Source organism: Camellia sinensis, chromosome 12 (assembly GCF_055761805.1).
Source record: "Camellia sinensis isolate YWXY chromosome 12, ASM5576180v1, whole genome shotgun sequence".
Classification (NCBI taxonomy): domain Eukaryota; kingdom Viridiplantae; phylum Streptophyta; class Magnoliopsida; order Ericales; family Theaceae; genus Camellia; species Camellia sinensis.
Genome location: NC_138972.1, coordinates 56,937,985 through 56,957,612, shown reverse-complemented (window position 1 = coordinate 56,957,612; position 19,628 = coordinate 56,937,985). Strand labels below are relative to the sequence as shown.

Sequence of the window (19,628 nt, the reverse complement as noted above, 5' to 3'; positions counted from 1 at the left end):
GTCATAGAGATCTTGATTTTATATAGGTTTTTAGTTTTCTAATCGATTTCTATATTCTTAAAATTATTTGTTAAATTTTGATCAACCTCAAAATATAAATTTGAGTTATTTACAAATGCTACTGGTTTGTATTATTATTTTTTAGTGACAGGTTGTTTTTAATCTATTTACCAAATCATATTATTGTTTCTTGAACTTGTCTTCTAAAATTACAAATTTAGAGTTGAAAGTTTTTAAAATGGAAAATTTTATGATACTTTTGTGTGTTTGTGTAGTGCTAATTATGATTTAATTGTAATTTAGTTATAACTTTAATTGTAATGATTTTCCCCCCAAATTTTTTTTCCTTGAATCCCCAGGCTGCCCAAAACGACGTCATTTTGGGCCGTTTCCTTTTTTTTTTTTTTCTTTTTTTTTTCCCCCTCCTTTATGTTTGAAACGCAGAGAGGAAGAGGGAGAGAGAGAGAGAGAGAGAGAGAGAGAGAGAGAGAGAAGGAAGAAGAGAGGAAGATGTTGATGGCGATGAGAGAGAGAGGCTCGGCCGCCGATCACCGCCGCCAATCGTCGCTGCCATCGTCCCTGTTGATCGACGCCCTCTCTCTTTCTTCTCTCCCTTCTCTGTTTCAGAGAGAAAAGGAAAAGAAACAAAAAATTCGATCTGTATACACACAGAACCGTCTCCTTGATTTTGATTTTTTTTGTGTGTGTGTGTGATCGTTGGTTGTTGTTGATGATTAAAGGGAAAAAAAAAATTTGTTAATGATCTGTGTATACACACAGAACCGTCCCCTTGATTTTGATTTTTTTTTTTTTTTTTTTTTTTGTGTGTGTGATTGTTGGTTGTTGTTGATGATTAAAGAAAAAAAAAATTGTTAATGATTGTTGGGGTGGGTTTGATTTTTGGTTGATGATGGCGATGATCTCTTTTTCTCTCTACTCTGCTCTGCTCTGCTCCTCTCCTTTTCTTATTCTTCTTCTTCTTCGTTCTTCTTCAGCCAGAAAAAAAAAGAAAAAGAAAAAATTCAAAACAACGTCGTTTTGAATTCGGGCTGATTTCGAGCTCGAAAAATTCAAGCTACGCAGCAGAACCGTATTGTGATATCAATTATGATATTATTTTAATTATAATTCAATTTTTTTTAAATACTTTATGTGGTTTTTAGTTAAGGAATAACTCTTCTTAAGACTACCTCTTCTCTATACTCTCTCAAGATTTTATTTCGTGAATTCCATGAAATCCACCATCCTAATTGAGATAGTGTTTTTTAAAACAAAAAAGCTATGGTTCGAGACTTACCATGCTAGAATTTATCTAGAATGTGTATGTGTGGTACAGATTAAATTTATAAAGTGTTGGATTTAGGAGTGAAATAAATTTAAATTGTTAATTCTTATTTCTAAATAAATTCTAAGTAGATAATTATGAATTTGTAATCTTGTTGTTTTTAAAATATTAGGAAAAAAGAGAGTGTGCATAGACTTTCAAAGGCCATAGTCAAAGGACATTCCAGCCATTTAAGTCTTCGTTTGGTAAGTGAGTTCAGATTAATTTAGTTTATTAAAAAACAATACAGTAAAGACTTTAAAAGATAAAATGCCACATCTAAATTATAATCATTTTAATTTTTCTCTCACAAAACTACAAAAAGTCAAAAGTTCTTTTCAAACAAAACTTTTAAACTAGGCTTAAATAGTAAAAAAATCAACTTAAAAAAAAGTTCTTCCCTAACAAATTATAAGTAAGGGTATATTTGTCACTCAACTTTGTTTATTTAAAAAATATCAAATCTCACCAAACACTTCTAATGATCCAATCCAAACCGTTCATTTCGAACATCCAACGGCATCCAACGGTTCTAAATGAAATAGGAGGGAAACAACACCAGCCGTTGGATCTCACCCTTCAGTTCTTCACTCGCAGATATAAACCTCACTAGGGTTCAATCTCTTCCCCAGACACATTCTCTCTCTCTCTCGATCGAGTCACATTTCTCTCGATCGATCTTCAAATTTCTCAAATTTCCTCTTCGTCTTCGTCTCTCTTGCAGGTAATTATCTAGTCTGTATTTACAGATCTCTCGTAGATCTTCAAGATTTCTATAGTTTTTGTTGAATTTGTTCGTTTTCAGATTCAATTTCTGTATATATGCATATGTGCGATTTTAGATCTTTATATCTGCAATTTGATCTGTGGATTGCACAAACCAAACTGTTCAAATTATATTATTCACCTGAGTGTCATAGCCAAAGATCTGTTGAGATAGTTAAATTTTCAAGTGCATTTCTGCATACGGATATATCCATAAATCGACACTAGATCTTCAAACTTTGTACTGAATCTCATTCGTTGTGTGCATACATTTTATACAATTATAGTGAGTTATGGTGCGAGATCTTTCTGCAGATACTGGAATTTTTGAATTGTCTATTACATTGCGTTGTATATTTGTTTTGAGTTCATTTTGCTGCTAGATCTGTTGAAGATCTTGGGATAATTTAGTCACTTTTTATGTATGTTGTTGGAAAAATTTTCAAAATTTTGGAATTTTTAGTGAAATTTTGCATTGTACTGCATGAATTTTCCTATCTTCTTTTTGAATTTTAATTTAAATAACAATTGTTATGAGTTATCTTTTTTCTGTGCAATCTCTACATTTTTGGTGGATGTGGGTAACTGTACACTCTTGGTCTCTTGTGGAGCGATGGTATTATTGAATAACTTTGAATTGTCTTTTTAGAGTTAGATTCATTGAATTGCTAGATCTATTGTGGATTTGAATTCAATTTTAAACTGAGTATAGATCTTTTGATTTGAATTACTTATGTTCATTTAACTGAAGTTTTCTATTGTCTACATTGTTCCGTTTTGAATATATTATGGTTCATTCTGAATTCTCTTGAAAGCATTTCTAAGTTGTACGAAGTCTATAAGAAGTGCTTGTCCATTTTGTGTTGGTGAATTGAGTTCATTATCTTTCTCGAATTTTCAGGCAAAATGAGAGAGATTCTTCACATTCAAGGTGGACAGTGCGGAAATCAGATCGGATCAAAATTTTGGGAAGTTGTTTGTGATGAACATGGCATAGATCCTACTGGAAGATATGTTGGAACTTCAGATTTGCAGCTCGAACGTGTCAATGTCTACTACAATGAGGCTTCTTGTGGGAGGTTTGTTCCTCGTGCTGTGCTCATGGATCTTGAGCCGGGCACCATGGACAGTGTTCGCACTGGTCCGTATGGCCAGATCTTCCGCCCTGATAACTTTGTTTTCGGTCAGTCTGGTGCTGGAAATAACTGGGCCAAAGGACATTACACTGAGGGTGCAGAACTTATTGATTCAGTTCTTGATGTTGTGAGGAAGGAGGCCGAGAACTGTGACTGTCTTCAAGGTACAATTACATGACTTTTTGAGGTTTCTCTTGATCTTATTGTTCTTTTGTCAAGCATATTTTGAAAGGTTTTCTATCTTTCAGGATATCTTTTAATGTTACATTCTTCAATAGCTTGATTCACACCAGAGTTCTCTGGAAGACAAAAAAAAGATTAAGCAGTTAGATTTTTTTAAATTTCAGTTGTTCACTAAGACTAGTTTTCTGGTAGTAGGTACCTTATGGTGCAATTTTATTTGTCTTTCTGTAGGTTTTCAAGTCTGCCATTCCCTGGGTGGAGGAACAGGTTCTGGGATGGGTACCTTGCTAATTTCAAAAATTAGGGAGGAGTACCCTGACAGGATGATGCTCACATTCTCTGTGTTCCCATCGCCAAAGGTTTCAGATACTGTTGTTGAGCCATACAATGCTACCCTTTCTGTCCACCAGCTTGTTGAGAATGCAGATGAGTGCATGGTGCTTGATAATGAAGCTCTATATGATATCTGTTTCAGGACTCTTAAGCTTACCACTCCTAGCTGTGAGTATACATTACAATCTTCTATGTTTGTTGCATATTTCTGAATTTTGTTTGTTGATTTACTTGATTTATATAGCTAAAATTCTTAAATCTCTGCTCTCTCTCTCTCTCTCTCTCTTCCTGTTATTATTAGTTTTCTTTTTTTCATAAATACTTGTCAAGAGAACTTTGTTGATAAATATCTCATTGTTGTGAATGAACTTGTGATATAGTATGGTCTGATATTTTCGATAGATTGATACTGCCAATGCTGTGCTATATCAAGTTATCAATCAACTCACTAACTAATAAATTGGGAGTTTTTTTTCATGCTCAAATTATTCCTTGAATAATCTATTATTTATTTGTTTTCTAGCTTGTTCCTTCCTTTGCACCAAACTTCTATCTAGTGTTTTACTCTACTGATTTGGTAGTTGCAAGCCATCATGTGCTGTGGGCCCAAGCTGCCCTTTAATTCACCATCTTTTATGAATTCTCGTACATTACCTTTGGTCCCTTGGCCTTTGTTGTGAAATTGATGCAATCTGGTTGTGGGTAGTTGATCTATGGCTGATCTATGTCCCAAGTATTTATGATTGTTGCTTGCACTGACTTTTGAGTTGTCAAGCATATCCCACAACAGGGTGTGTGGGATTCACATTGTGTTCAATGAATTATTGTACACATTTGGCTAACTGATGAGGTGATGAAACCTACAGTTATATAGCTTTGGCAATTTTTTTTGTTGGTTAATCCTCTAGTTTAAAACCTCAATGATAATATATTACACTTTGCTAATGTATATTGTTGGTTACTGTTTCTCCTGTCTTTTTTTTTTTCATTATTATTTTTGTTTATTTATTTATTTTCCTTTCATTTTTTGGGATCAAGTTGACACTCTAGCATATGGACAACAATACTTGCTTGTAGAAATGTACATGACATAACCATATGGGAAATTACTGTTAGTTATTGTTGGTTGTAAGTTGTAAGTTGCTCCTCACAATTCTTAAATATATTTAATCAGCAAAAATACCTACTCCTGCTAGAAAGTCATTTGCTTGTTCAATGCTCCATGTTATTCCTACTTAGTAATTCAGTGTACCCTTGCTGATATCTCTTTATTGCAACTATTTGTAGTTGGCGATCTGAACCACTTGATATCTGCAACCATGAGTGGTGTCACTTGCTGCCTTCGATTCCCTGGTCAACTCAATTCTGATCTCCGAAAGCTTGCTGTAAACCTTATCCCTTTTCCCCGTCTACACTTCTTCATGGTGGGTTTTGCTCCGCTGACTTCACGTGGGTCCCAGCAATACCGAGCCCTTACTGTCCCTGAACTGACCCAACAAATGTGGGATGCAAAGAACATGATGTGTGCTGCTGACCCACGACATGGCCGCTACCTCACTGCTTCAGCCATGTTCAGGGGTAAAATGAGCACCAAGGAAGTGGATGAACAAATGATCAACGTTCAAAACAAGAACTCTTCTTACTTTGTGGAGTGGATCCCTAACAATGTGAAATCGAGCGTCTGTGACATTCCACCTAGGGGACTTTCCATGGCATCAACCTTTATTGGGAATTCAACCTCCATTCAGGAAATGTTCAGGAGAGTGAGTGAGCAGTTCACTGCTATGTTCAGGAGGAAGGCTTTCTTGCATTGGTATACTGGCGAAGGTATGGATGAAATGGAGTTCACAGAAGCCGAGAGCAACATGAATGATCTAGTGTCGGAGTACCAGCAGTACCAGGATGCTACTGCTGATGAGGAGGGCGAATATGATGATGAGGAGGAAGAAGGTATGGAGGACATGTGAAAACACGTGTGAGGACTCAAAAAAGAATGCGAATGCTCCATGCTCTGCTGCGCTATGTTATGTGATGATTTGTCAACTGCTGTTTCTACTAGGGGAGTCTGAAAATTACTAGTTTTTTTCTCTTCAAAGTTATTCGGAATGTTTGTGGCAGATAAGGAGAGGGAGACTGCTGAGCAAGGTTGGGTAGATTTCAGGTCATAGTTAATCATTGTCTGTTTGAATTTCACATTTGTTTTTGTTTTATCTATTTAATTTGCTCTATGGGTCTTTCTTCAATGTTGTTATATCCAGTTTTATATTCTCATTTGCTCAACTTGCATTTACTTTTCTACGCAATGTTTCAATCATGGATGTGGAAAATTTGAGTACAAGGATTTGAATTCCTGATGAGTGAATTCCTGAGCTCTTAATCATTGATATAACCATCAAACTCCTGATCCAACTATCAGGTGATGGCCTCTCGTTGGGTTAGATTTTGTGATGCAAAATAATTTATCTTTTGATAACTTCTATTTTGCATATGGAGTAGCTCTTCTCAAGACAACATTCTTTCCATACTCTCTGAAGACCCTCTTTTGTGGGTTTCAAGAGGTTTATGACGGTGATCTGAACTCTTCATCTCATAGTATGACTCGAAGAGAAAAACATATATGTAAAAATTTAACTTGATTTGATATTGATAGATATATTAACTTGATTTGATATTGATAGACAAACATTCTTTCCATTAACTTTTTTTTTTTTTGAACGACAATAGATATATTAACTAATTGTGTTTTGTTTTCTGAAATGGATAATAGATATTGATAGATATATGTAAAAAATTAGCTTGATTAGATATTCATAGATATACTAACTAATCGTGTTTTGTTTTGTGAAACGAATGATAAATAAAATTTTAAATTGAAAATATTCATTTTGTAAAACAAAATATGATAAGTTAATATACTTATTTATATCAAATTAAGTTAATTTTTTGTATATATATTATTTTCTGTAAGGACTTACGAGATGAAGGATTTGAGTTACTTTCATTGCTTATTGGTTATGGGAAGCCCGTGAAATGTAGTTTTAGAAAGTATTAAATGAACTCTGAGAAACTCCCATGCATATGTATATCATTTCTTAGTGAGAAGTGTAGTTTGGCTGAAACTCATATATATATATATATGCATATATGGAAAATGTTATGGAATACGTTGTATTATAAAATGTGTAATTTTATTGTAAAATTTTATAATATTAATCATAAAATATGTAATTTCGTCACAAATTGATGTAACAAAAAATGTCATCACTAAACCATAAACTTTTATGATATTAATTATAAAATTTTAGATATTTTGTTATGTTAATTTATTATAAAATTACACATTTTATGATTAATATTATAAAATTTTGTTATCAAATTATAATGTTTATAGTAGAATGCATATAATTGGACCCTTTAGGGTGCACAAGATAAGATTTCCCTTTCCTTAACAAAAGAAAAAAGGAAAAAAAAGATGAGATTTCCCTTATATGATTCATTTCTTAAGTGTAGTTTAGCTGTCATTGTCTTCAAGGTGAAATAGAGGGTCCCCTGCCCTTGTCCATTTCAATGTCTTTATTATTGGTCTGATAGTACAAGTTCACCATGTGCTCCAATTTTTTTAAACAATATTTGAGCGTTGTGCTGTTTTTACAGGGTCTTTATCTCTCTAATATTTTAAACTTAATAATTATCCTCCTTAAATTATTTGAATTTAAATATTAAATTATTCTATTAAATATTTAAATAAAAAATTATCAAGTGCTATGCGCATGATAATTATAGTAAATTTTTACAAAAGATAAAATAGGATAATTTGGTCATAAAATTTAATATAATTATTATGTATACAACATTTGACAATTTTTCATCTAAATATCTAATAGATAACTAATAAAAGGACTTAATATTCGAATTCAAATAGTTTAAGGGGGTAATTGTTGGGTTTAAAATCTTAAGAGAATAAAGTGTAAATGATCGATAATTTGAGATGGTTTAATATAATTTGTCAAAAAAAAAAGAAAAGGAAATGTCTTTTACATGTTTTGACTGTTAGATGTTAAAAAACAAAATCCCATGCTTACAAACCTTTTTAAAATTATTTAAGTAACCTTGCAATTAAGCCTTCGTTTAGCATATAAGGTTTTTAGATTTTTTTAACTAAAATGATTATACAAAAAATAAAATAAATTTTTTAACATAATAAGATAAAATATCATATCTAAATTATAATTATTTTATTTTTTCTCTCATAAAAGTCAAAAAAATCAAAAAAATCTATCTCAAACAAGATTTTTTAATCCAGGCTAAAATAACTAAAAAGTCAAAAAATCAAAAAAACAAACCCACATTCCAAATGAAACCTAAGTTTTGGTTCATAACCCCACAAGGTTTGATTTTAGTAGGGGATGAGGGGTAACCAAAAGATTTATCATCCAAGAAGTCGTAGGGTTGAATCTCATAAAGGTCAAACATTCTAAATCTTGGGATCACTGGAGGTTTATCTGGTTGTTAATTAGTCGAGGTGTGAAAGCTGGCTTGGACACTCGGTTGTAAAATAAATAAATAAAAGTTTTGGTCCATGACTTTGTGGGGTGATTCTATTTGCACCTAAACAATAACTTAGTACGGTCAATTAAAATTCTAAAATTTTAATTCCTATTATACTCTAATGTAAATTTACTAGACAATATACATTAAACCTTAAAATAAAATATTAATTTTTTCCTCATGATACAACCAGGGGTGGAGGCACGTGAGGCCCAGAGGGGTCATGTGCCCCCCTTCAACTTTTGGAAAATTATTCTTTTGCATCTAATAAAACTATATATTTCAATTTAATCCAAGTAATATCTTGGAATTTTTATATCACTATTTTCTTTACGTTTTTTTTTTATATTTTTTTTATAAAAAATGTTTAATTTATCACTTTAAATGTTTAATTATGCTAAAAAAAATTCTTATAAATTTTATAGTAGAAAAATGTTATATATCATTGATATTTTGTCACTGTTTTATATCACTACTTATACGACACAAAATTATTACACAACTAATGACAACTAATAATATATTGCCATGTAATTCAATTATTCAAAACAGTGAAAAAAAAAAAGTAATATATAATAGCCTCTGTATATTATTTATTCATCTTTTTCTCATTTCTTTCTCTATCCTATATTTCTTTATGTGTGTGTATCTTAATATAATTTTGTTCTCATATTATATGAGGGTATATGTAATTATTTTTAAAACCATGATGATTATCATATATAAAATAAATTAATAACAATAAAGATAATGATTAGTTAACTTGACCTTATATTTAAATATAACTTTTGCATCGCACTAATTTTTAGTCCTACCATCATATAAAAATTAAGTTAAATTATGATTTTGTTAAGATTTTAATTCAAAGGTGTCCCTCCTGAGCCAAAATCCAGGCTCCGCCACTGGGTACAACCAAACCATTTATAAGTATTCATCATATTCAACTCTCTCCATCTTCTTCAAGTTTTATCTTCATCTTTTTCATCACTTTAAAACTCCAATCCACTCCACAAAAACTCACCATTATTATCAATATTGTTTCTTATTGTATTGTTACTTATTTTGGATAAAATCAAATAATAAATAAGAATAATAATAAAATAATTTTTTTTTTGAAACAATCCATCCAAGAACCATCTCATCATATATATATATATACTAGCGTATGCCCGTGCCTGGAGGCACGGTGTAAATAATATTAGGATTAGAATATAATTGTAATCCCAATACTATTTAAATTTATTTTTTAATTTGACAAAATCACAAATTTACCATAAAATTTTGGAGTTCTCACAAAACTCTTCACGAAAACTTGCTTTTGCTTATATAATATAGCTAAATAGATAGATGTGCCTAGCATACATATAATTTTCATGGGCATACATACAATACTGTTTTTGCTTATATAATTATATGAAAATTGTATGTATGCCCGTAATGTCCTAGTGTATTACGGGCATACATACATTGTATGGAAATATGTGTAAAATATATTGAACAAAAAGGAGAAGAAAAAAAAAACAAATAGAGAGAAAAATAAAAACGGGAGAAAATAAAAAAATAAAAAGAAAAGAGAGAGGAAGGCGGGATCATGGGATCATGGAACAAGGGGCGTGAGAAAAGGAAAAAGTAAGAGAGAGAGAAGCATGAAAGTAGAAAATGTATATGTAGAACATTTTTTTAAAAGTATATCTCAGCCATTGTTTTATAATTTGAATAGATTTGAGCTATCCAAATGTCCTAATAGGACAAAATATGGTAAAGATTCAAAAACCGTCATGCTTTATTAAAATATGTTGAAGATTCATAAGAGGTCTAAATTTACGAAGTCTATCAGGTATTCAATATATTTAAAAATAATAATTAATTGTTCAAATTCATTTAATTTGTGGATTATAAAATTCATTAATTTAATCTCCATGGTAAAATTTGGCTACTAATTCTGGGATCGCAGACTTTTTCATATAATATGAATAAAAATAAGTGAAAAAAAAGGAGAAAATAAAATAAATAAATAAACAAACAAAGAGAAAAATAAAAATAAGAGAAAATAGAGAGAGAGAGAGAGAGAGAGAGAGGTGGGATCATGAGATCATAGAAGGATGAGTGAGAAAAGGAAAAAGTAAGAGAGAGAAGCGAAAAAATAGAAAATGTACATGCAGGATATTTTTTGGAAAATATATCTCAACCGTTATTTTATAATTTGAATAGATCTGAGCCATCCAAATGTCCTAGTAGGACAAATGTGTGTAGGACAAATTCAAAAACCATTATACTTTATTATATAGATGTTGAAGAATCATAAGAGGTCTAAATTTACGAAGTCTATCAGGTATTCAATATATTTAAAAATAATAATTAACTGTTTAAATTCATTTAATTTGTGGACTATAAAATTCATTAATTTAATCTCCACTACATATAGTAAAATATGGCTCATAATTCTGGGATCGTAGACTTTTCCATGTAATATGAATAAAAATAAGCGAACAAAAAAGAGAAAATAAAAAAAATAAACAAATAGAGAGAAAAATAAAAATGAGAGAAAATAAAAAAATAAAACGAAAAGAGAGAAGAAGGTGGGATCATGGTGAGAGGGAGATTTCATGAGAACTAGGGCCGAGCTAGGCCCAGACATTGTGATGGACTGATTTGTGGGTCGTGGTGAAAGGGCTTCGCGATTGGACCTTGCTTCTGGTAGCTCGATCAAGAAATAGCTACAATTAGCTCGGTCCATGTACTCCGAGCCGAGGTGTAGTTGAACAGTGACCGAGCTAAGCATGCTTGTGAAAGCGCCGAGCTGAGTGTGTCCGAAGGCTTGTGGTAGTTTGGTTCTTTTATCGCGCTACTGTAGTAAGACCATCTCCCTTGGGTAAGTAGTGAGAAGGGTGAAGAAAGATAAGCATTACCTTTCTGATTTCTAGGAGGACTCTGCTAAGGAGAGTAGAGTCCTACTAGGATTGTGCAAACTATCTCACTTGGTTGGTAGTGAGTAGGGTGTGTGATTCCTAGGAGGTTTCCTATAAGGAAAGTTAGAATCCTACTAGGATTGTGCCAGGCCGAATCTATAAAAGCTCATGACAGGACGTATGTATAGGTATCACAATTCTTACTCTAGAATACATAGAGCTTTTGTGTCTATTGTCTATTTGTTGACTTAGGCATCGTAGAGGTTTCCGGCATACAGCCGCCGGCTAGCTCACGTTTGTGTTTTTAGGTAGTAAAATGACGACGTTTGGAGGAGTGCAAACTTGATCAACAGGATTATAAGAGAAGCTTATTTCATGCTCATACAATTGGCGCCGTCTGTGGGAATCAACACAAAACAAAACCTTTTGAATCAAGTTTTCCTCTCTAGTTGAAATCAATGGCGCACGATGAGGACTTACCGCAATCTGCTATTGATGGGAAAACCCCAGAGGGAGATGGGAGGCGCGAAGGCTTACCTTCTATCTCACCCATGGCAGAATTAGAACCCTAGCGACGGAACTCCCGAAGGGACACATGGGAGAGAAGGGGCACTAGTCCCTGTCGCTCTCAGAGTTCTGAAAGATAGAGGCAAAGGTTGGATCCTCAAGTTCTGGAGGATTATGTGAGAGAGCAAGACGAGTTAATAAGAAGGATGGCGGCAGACATGGAGACCATGAAGCACCAGATCAAGGAAAAAAGAGTGGCGACAAAAGGGGGACGCAAAGGCAACACGCCCCCTTATCACTCGGAAGATGGTGACAGACATATCACACCATCACAAGCAGAAAGTAAGAGCCTTAGAACAGGCGACACTCAATCAAGGACTTCCAAGACTCATCGCTCAAAGTCTGAGAGAACGAGGACTGAAAGGTCATATACAGAGGGAAGCAGCTATCGACCCTCGCACACGCACCAAACGACATCTAGGCATACGGAGTTGCCTAGGTCAGCGGACTTGCGATCAGTGCTAAAGGAGAGGGCCCGTCAGAAGGAGGACACCAGGGCTCGCGACCCTCGCAGAGTCTCAGCCCTGCAGCAATTGGCCCCCAGGACATATGGGAGTGTCGAGGTAGGGATGCCAATGCCGCGCCTTGCTTATGAACTGGCAGATAAAGCATTAGCAAGGTTGCAAAGCTCGCCGTTCGTTCCGGCAATTGAGAACACAACACTACCCTCAAGTTTCCACCAGCCCAAATTCACTACTTCTGAGGGGAAGTTAGACCCCTACATGTACTTAAGCCACTTTTGCTGGGTCATGGCAGTATACCGGCGAAATGAGGCTTTAATGTGTATCCTGTTTCCATCCAGCCTAGACGACCTGGGCCTAACTTGGTTTAAAATATTGCCGGAAGGCAGCATAGCCTTATGGGCACAATTGGCAAAAGTGTTCGTGACTAGATTCAGGATGAATACCAAAACACCCGTGGAGATCGACCAGCTACTCTCCATTGACATGAGCGAAAAGGAGACATTGAGGTCTTACAACAGTCGCTACTGGGAGACTTTTAACCAGATTGGGGATTGCCCTACAAATCTCGCCATCACATAATACAAACGGGGTTTACCAGTTGGCAAGAAGTTGAGGGACTCAATGACAATGACGCCAGCCCTCACGATGGAGGCTCTAATGGAGAGAGTGCATTAACATATCCGAGTAGAGGAAAATAGCGCCCGTGCTAAAGCAAAATCTGGCGCAGCAGCAATACCAGATAAAAAGACTACAGCAAAAGTCAACACGGTAGAACAACTAAGCAGGAATGGGCGAGGCAGACGAGCCAACAAAGAGGACCCAGAAAAAAAGAAAGTTAAGAGTCCGCACTGCCATTACCACAGTATTCAATAAACCTATCTATCGAATTCTTAGCGAAATATGTGATGAACCCTTCGTTCGGTGGCCTGCCAAGTTAGGAGAAGCACAAAGGGGCTATGACAAGAGGTCCAATTGCACCTTCCATGATGAGAAGGGGCATCGAACTGAAAATTGCACACCATTGAGGCAATATCTGGAGGAGTTGGTGGCTGCTGGACACTTGGACCAGTATATAAAAGGGAGGACGCAGCCAGCCTCCCAGGACCTCAATAGACCGAAGGAGGTGCCTATCGATGATCCACCCCAAGGCATAATCAATGTTATACATGGGATTGTTGAACCTGAACGGGTGTGTGAGCTTAGAGGGATGATCAAAAAGGCTGAGCACTTGAGAGAGGTACTAAGTGCATAACCTACCATAAAAAATGGCAGAACGGAGGCTACGAATGTCATATCCTTTTCAGACAGGGATCTAGCAAGGCTATACTACCCACACAATGATGCACTGGTGGTCATTTCACGTGTCAAGAATTTTGACATCAAATGGATTCTGATTGGCCAGGGAAGCTCATGCGAGATAATGTACTATGAGACCTTCAAACAACTGAAATTGGAGGATAAGGACTTGGCACCTGTAACATCTCCTCTCGTCGATTTCAACTCAATGCCAGAATGGCCAGTGGGCAAAATAATCCTCCCAGTCAAAGCAGGAACCATGACAAAACAAGTGAAATTCTGGGTGTTGAAAGTCCCTTCCACTTACAACATAATCTTGGGGAGAGCATGGTTGCACGCCATGCGATCGGTAGCTTCAACCTACCATCAGGCATTGTGGTTCCCCAACGAAGCCGGAGTTATTGAAGAAGTCTTGGGAGACCAAATCATGTCAAAGCAGTGCTTCGTCACAGTAAATGGCAGTCGGGCTGCAAAAGGGTATGTATAAATGGTGGAAGAACCAGAAAGCGATGAACTGTTTGCAGATGTCGGCAAAGCAGCTGAACAGAAGGCAGTAGAAGACTTGGTAGAGGTAATGATAGATGAAAAGAACCTAGAAAAGTTCTTTCTACTCGGCTCGTCTCTGTTTAGCATTAAGAGAATAGAGATCATGAAGTTTTTAACTTCTAACATCGAAGTGTTCGCTTGGACACCGTATGATATGCCTGGCATTGACCCAAAGTTCCTCTAAGAAACTCCCATACATATCATTTCTTAGTGAGAAGTGTAGTTTAGCTGAAACTCACATATATATATATATATATATATATAATGTTATGGTATGCATTCTATTATAAAATATGTAATCTCGTCACAATTGACGTAACAAAAAATGTCATAACTAAACCATAAACTTTTACGATATTAATTATAAAATTTTAGATATTTTGTTATGTTAATTTATTGTAAAATTACACGTTTTATGATTAATATTATAAAATTTTGAGATAAAATTATAATATTTATAGTAGAATGCATATAATATGGACCCTTTAGGGTGCACAAGATAAGATTTCCCTTTCCTTTAAAAAAAAAAAAAAAAAAAAAAAAAAAAAAAAAAAAAAAAAAAAAAAAAAAAAGATGAGATTTCCCTGTATGACTCATTTCTTAAGTGTAGTTTAGCTGTCATCGTCTTGAAGGTGAAATAGAGGGTCCTTTGCCCTTGTCCATTTCAATGTTTTTATTAAATTATTTTTGGTCTGATAGTACAAGTTCACCATGTGCTCCAAATTTTTAAAAAAATACTTGAGCCTTGTGCTGTTTTTACGGGGTCTTTATCTCTCTAATATTTTAAACTTAATAATTATCCTCCTTAAATTATTTAAATTTGAATATTAAATTATTCTATTAAATATTTGAATGGAAAATTATTAAGTGTTGTACACATAATAATTATAATAAATTTTTACAAAAAATAAAATAAGGTAATTTGGTAATAAAATTTAATATAATCATTATGTACACAGTACTTGATAATTTTTTATCTAAATATCTAATAGATAATTAACAGAGGAACTTAATATTCAAATTTAAATAGTTTGGGGGGAATAATTATTGGGTTTAAAACCTTAGGATGATAAAATGTAAATGGTTGATAGTTTGAGGGGTTTAATATAATTTGCGAAAAAAAAAAAGAAAATAAAGAGATGTCTTTTACATGTTTTGACTGTTAGATGTTAAAATAGAAAATCACATGCTTATAAACCTTATTGAAAATTATTTAGGTATCTTAACAATTAAGCCTTCGTTTGGCATATAAGGTTTTTGAATTTTTTGACTAAAATAGATATAAAAAAAATAAATAAATTTTTAGTCACATAAGACAAAATATCACATCTAAATCATAATTATTTTATTTTTCCTCTTACAAAAATTAAAAAAATCTTTCTCAAATGAAACATTTTAACTCAGGCTAAAATAACTAAAAAGTAAAAAAATCAAAAAAGCTAACCCACATTCCAAATAAAATCTAAGTTTTGGCCGATAACCCCACAAGGTTTGGTTTTAGTTGGGGAACAGATAACCAAAAGATTTATCATCCAAGAAGTCGTGAGGCCGACTTTCATAAAAGTCAAACATTCTAAATCTTGATATCACTGACGGTTTACCTAATTGTTAATTAGTTGAGGTGTGAAAGCAAGCTTGGACACCTGGTTGTAAAATAAATAAAAAAAGTTTTGGTCCATGACTTTGTGAGGTGATTCTATTTGTACCAAAATAATAACATAGTAAGGCTAACTAAAATTCTAAAATTTTAATTTCTATTATATCCAAATGTAAATTTTCTAATAATGATAATATACATTAAACCTTAAAATAAAATATTATTTTTTTTTCTATAGTACAACCAAACAATTCATAAGTATTCATCATATTCAACTCTCTCCATCTTATTTTTTTCAAGTTTTATCTTCATATTTTTCATCACTACAAAACTGCAATTCACTCCACAAAAAATTGACCATTATTATCAACATTGTTTCTATTTGTATTGTTACTTATAAATAGAAAAAAAGAGAGAATGATGATACAGTTTGTTCCAGGTGGAATGGGTCGGACTGATCTACGCTCCTTAAGCCTGTGTTCGAATGACCAAACCCACCAGAGGACCTGCACAAGAGTTCAATGGGGAACGGGGAGTCCCCCAGCGAACCCTCCGACGAGCAAGTTAGAAAGAGAAGTAGATTGTAGAGATGAATTAGAGATAGAAAGCTTAACATTTTTCTTGTCTTCGACGTCTGCTTATATCCTCTGGTAATCATTTCGTTGTCCTTTCCGACCTGTCACCTTGGCCGAAAGTCTATGCTCTAGCTTACCTTGTTCATGGTGAAGATGTTCTGTCTCGACGGAAAGGGGTTATCGCAATAAATGCTGTAAGGGGCTTCATTAATGGCGATGTGCAGTGACAATAACTTTGCAGATCTTTGTCTGCTTATGTGGCTTGCCCTTCTGTTGCCGTGTGTCTTGATGTTATTGGTTCTTATTGCTACGTGGGGCTCCAGCAATGCTGGGCTTTAGTATTTGAGTCATGTATTGAGCCCTAAATGGTGGGCTATAATCCTTATGGGCTTACACATGTCAGTAGTCCCCCATTCCCAAGTGCAGCTTTAGTCCAACGAAGGGAATAACAGAGAAAATGAGGGTTGTGAAGGATCGGCAGGATGAAGGCTGACCGAGAGGGGTAACCGACCAGAAAAAGGGCCGACCGCGAAGGGTGGTCGAGTGGAGGGACTGACCGTGAGGAGGGCCGACCGCGAAGAGTGGCCGAGTGGAGGGACTGACGTGAGGAGGGCCGACTGCGAAAGGTGGTCGAGTGGAGGGACCGACCGTGAGGAGAGCCGATCACAAAGGGTGGCCGAGTGGAGGGACCAACCGTGAGGTGGGCCGACCGTGCAGATGATGGGGTAGCGGTGCGCGGGGCTCGAGGGGTGTCAGGGCACGTGGTGACTTGAAGTGGAAGAGACGAGGTAAGAGAAGGGGGCAGTGGATCGTGGGCGTACATGTGGCGGAATCCCATGATAGGGAAGGTTAGGCGTTGAGTAAGAAATGAAACGATAGGTCAATATAGGGTGTTGAAAAGACAATTTTGGCAGATTTTTGAAAATTCTCAAACTAGCGAAATTTAATTGTGACCCTTGGAATATAAGCAAACCTTGGGCTTTTGGTATTATCCGTTTTACGTGCCTGTTTGCAAACAATCAAAATATTCCAAGTGTAAACTCCTTCGTTTCGAGTGATACACCGTTGCAACATTTCGTGAACTATCTCACACCAGCATCTGAAGTTATTCGCAGACATACGAGAGAGATGGCCCAAGAGGAAGCAACAAACGCAAGGGTCGATCCATTAGGCGACGACGATGCGGTGGATTTGGCAGAAAAATACCGAACGGAGAGGCAAGTGGGAAGCGAGGGGGAGCCGGTGGGGCGACCTCGTTCGTCCACAATGATAGCGGCTGCGCAGCCAATTAGCCAGGTTGAGCCAGATCACTGGCATACGAAGGCCAATAAGTCGACCGTTACCGCGGATGAGTTGGTGGGTATATGCGAGAAATACCAAATTCCTACAGAAATAGAGTTAAAGCTACCGACAACGCAGGAGAGGCCATCCGACGCCCGACCGGGGGAGTTTGCACTCTATGAGGAGGCGTTGAAGGGAGGGTTGAGGTTGCCGCTTCCGCAGGTGGTAGTGGATGTCCTAAACCAGTTGGAAGTGGCGCCGGGTCAACTAATGCCCAACGTGTGGAAGATTGTACTTGCTTGTGCAAGCGCGTGGCCAAGGGCGAACGAGGGGGCGGCTATGACAGTGGACGAGTTTTTTGCATACTACAAGGCCTCGGGGCAGCAAGAAACTGTCACTTTGCAGGCGGCGGCAGGGAGGGGCCTGGTGGCGGGGTTGCCGTCATCAATAAAGGGGTGAAGGCCGCGGTGGTTCTACGTGTTCGCAAACGGAGGAGTTGGAGTGCGCACGGTGTGGAAAGTGCCCACCAAGTCTGTGGAGCCAAAGCTGGGGGCAGCAGCTGAGGAGAGGGTGAAGAAAGTGAAGGCATGGAGGGAGAAGGAGGGCACCAAATGGGACGAGCTCGTTCAGCCGTCAGCCTTGTTTGCCGCAAGGTTGGGCCCTCAGCCGACTGGTGGAGATCTGGAACCAGCAGAATTAGAGGCGAGAAGGAAGGCGCAAGAGGTGGAGGATAGGACCATTCTCGCCAAGGCCAGTAAATTCAAAGAGTCACAGGCAGACCGGCCGCCAAAGCCGATCGCGAGGGAGAGGATCCGACCGCGTCCCAAACCGCTGGGGGAAAAGAACTTGGGTGAATTTGAGCCACGACCGCCCCCAATTGATCATTTAAAGGAAAGGGCCAACAAGGAGGTGAAGGCTGTGGCGAAGAAGAAGAGAAGGGTAAGGGATAGGGAGGAGGGGCCAACCCTGAAGAGGAGGAAGGAGGTGACAGCAGAGGAGACCCCTGAAGCGGGGTTGGGGGAAACAGTAAAGGGGCTGGAGAGTGAGGCGACTGGTCTTGAAGAACAAATGAAGAGTGGGGCGATCGGCGCTCAGCAGAGGGCAGAGCCACAGCCCCAAGGAGAAGGGGAGAGGGCTGGGTTGAAGACCGACTTCTACCACGTCCCAGCGGTTTCCGAGTGAGTGGAATGAGAAGGGAGAGAAGCCAAGATGGCCGCTGATCGCCTTTTAAGGGTGGTGGAAGACGCCACCATGCGCTCGGTGGCTGGTTTTACTGAGGCGGAGCTGCTAATGGGGTTATGATCTGCCTAGATGGAGGCGACTGCCTTAGCAGGAGCCTTGTTGAACAAGGTGGCGGCAGCAAAGGGCGAAGTAACGAATGAGAGAGAAAAGTTGGGGCAGGTGGAGGCCCAGCTTGAAAATTTCAAGAAGGAGAGCGTAGGCTGGAGGAAGGCTGCGCATAGTGCGTATGCCAGGGGGTTAGAGGAGGCTGAGAAGGTGAAGAAAATGGTGGTGTTGGCGATGGTGCAGAGCAATGTCGCCGATCGTGCTCAAGCTGAGCTGCTCGTGGTGAAGTTGGAGCTAGAGGACGAACGCCGCAAGGTGGTGTCGCTCGAGTTCCAATTGGTTGGCGAACAGAAGAAGTTGGAGGAGGTGCAGAAGGCCTGCACAGTCGCCAATGAACGGTGGGACGAGGCCATGACTTGCACCAAGGATCTGCGGGCCCAGTCGATTAAGGAAAAAGAAGACGCAGACGCGAAGATCGCTGGGTTGGAGAAGGAGCTGGAAGATGAGCGTGCCAAGGCAATGGAGGTGAAGGCGAGGTTGGAGAAGGAATTGGAGGAAGAAAAAACCAAGGCAGCCTCTGAAAGGGCAGCATACCCCGACTTGTGTGTCGCAGCAGTAGAGCAGTTCAAGGGGTCTGCTGACTTTCAGATGGCTGTTGATGCTGCGATCGCCAACAATTTGGCGAGAGAGGGGGTTGGGGGGCTGGCCCGTCGGGGGCGACCGCTGGGAATAGGAGTGAAGAGGAAGTGATCCAAAGCTTCCAGCGGTCGGACTTCTGTAAGCACGAGATGGCTGAGTTCTGGGACAGCGGCTGGAA

At 37.4% G+C, this 19,628-nt stretch overlaps 1 protein-coding gene across 1 annotated transcript; it reads left to right on the top strand.

The window, feature by feature from the left end:
- Positions 1–1,888: 1,888 nt before the first annotated feature.
- Positions 1,889–6,021, top strand: LOC114287759 (tubulin beta-1 chain). Its single transcript, XM_028231210.2, has 4 exons — positions 1,889–2,048; positions 2,991–3,389; positions 3,640–3,909; positions 5,029–6,021. Exons 2-4 carry the CDS (start codon positions 2,996–2,998, stop codon positions 5,706–5,708), a joined length of 1,344 nt encoding a protein of 447 aa, XP_028087011.1. The 5' UTR covers positions 1,889–2,048; positions 2,991–2,995; the 3' UTR covers positions 5,709–6,021.
- The last annotated feature ends 13,607 nt before the right edge of the window (positions 6,022–19,628 follow it).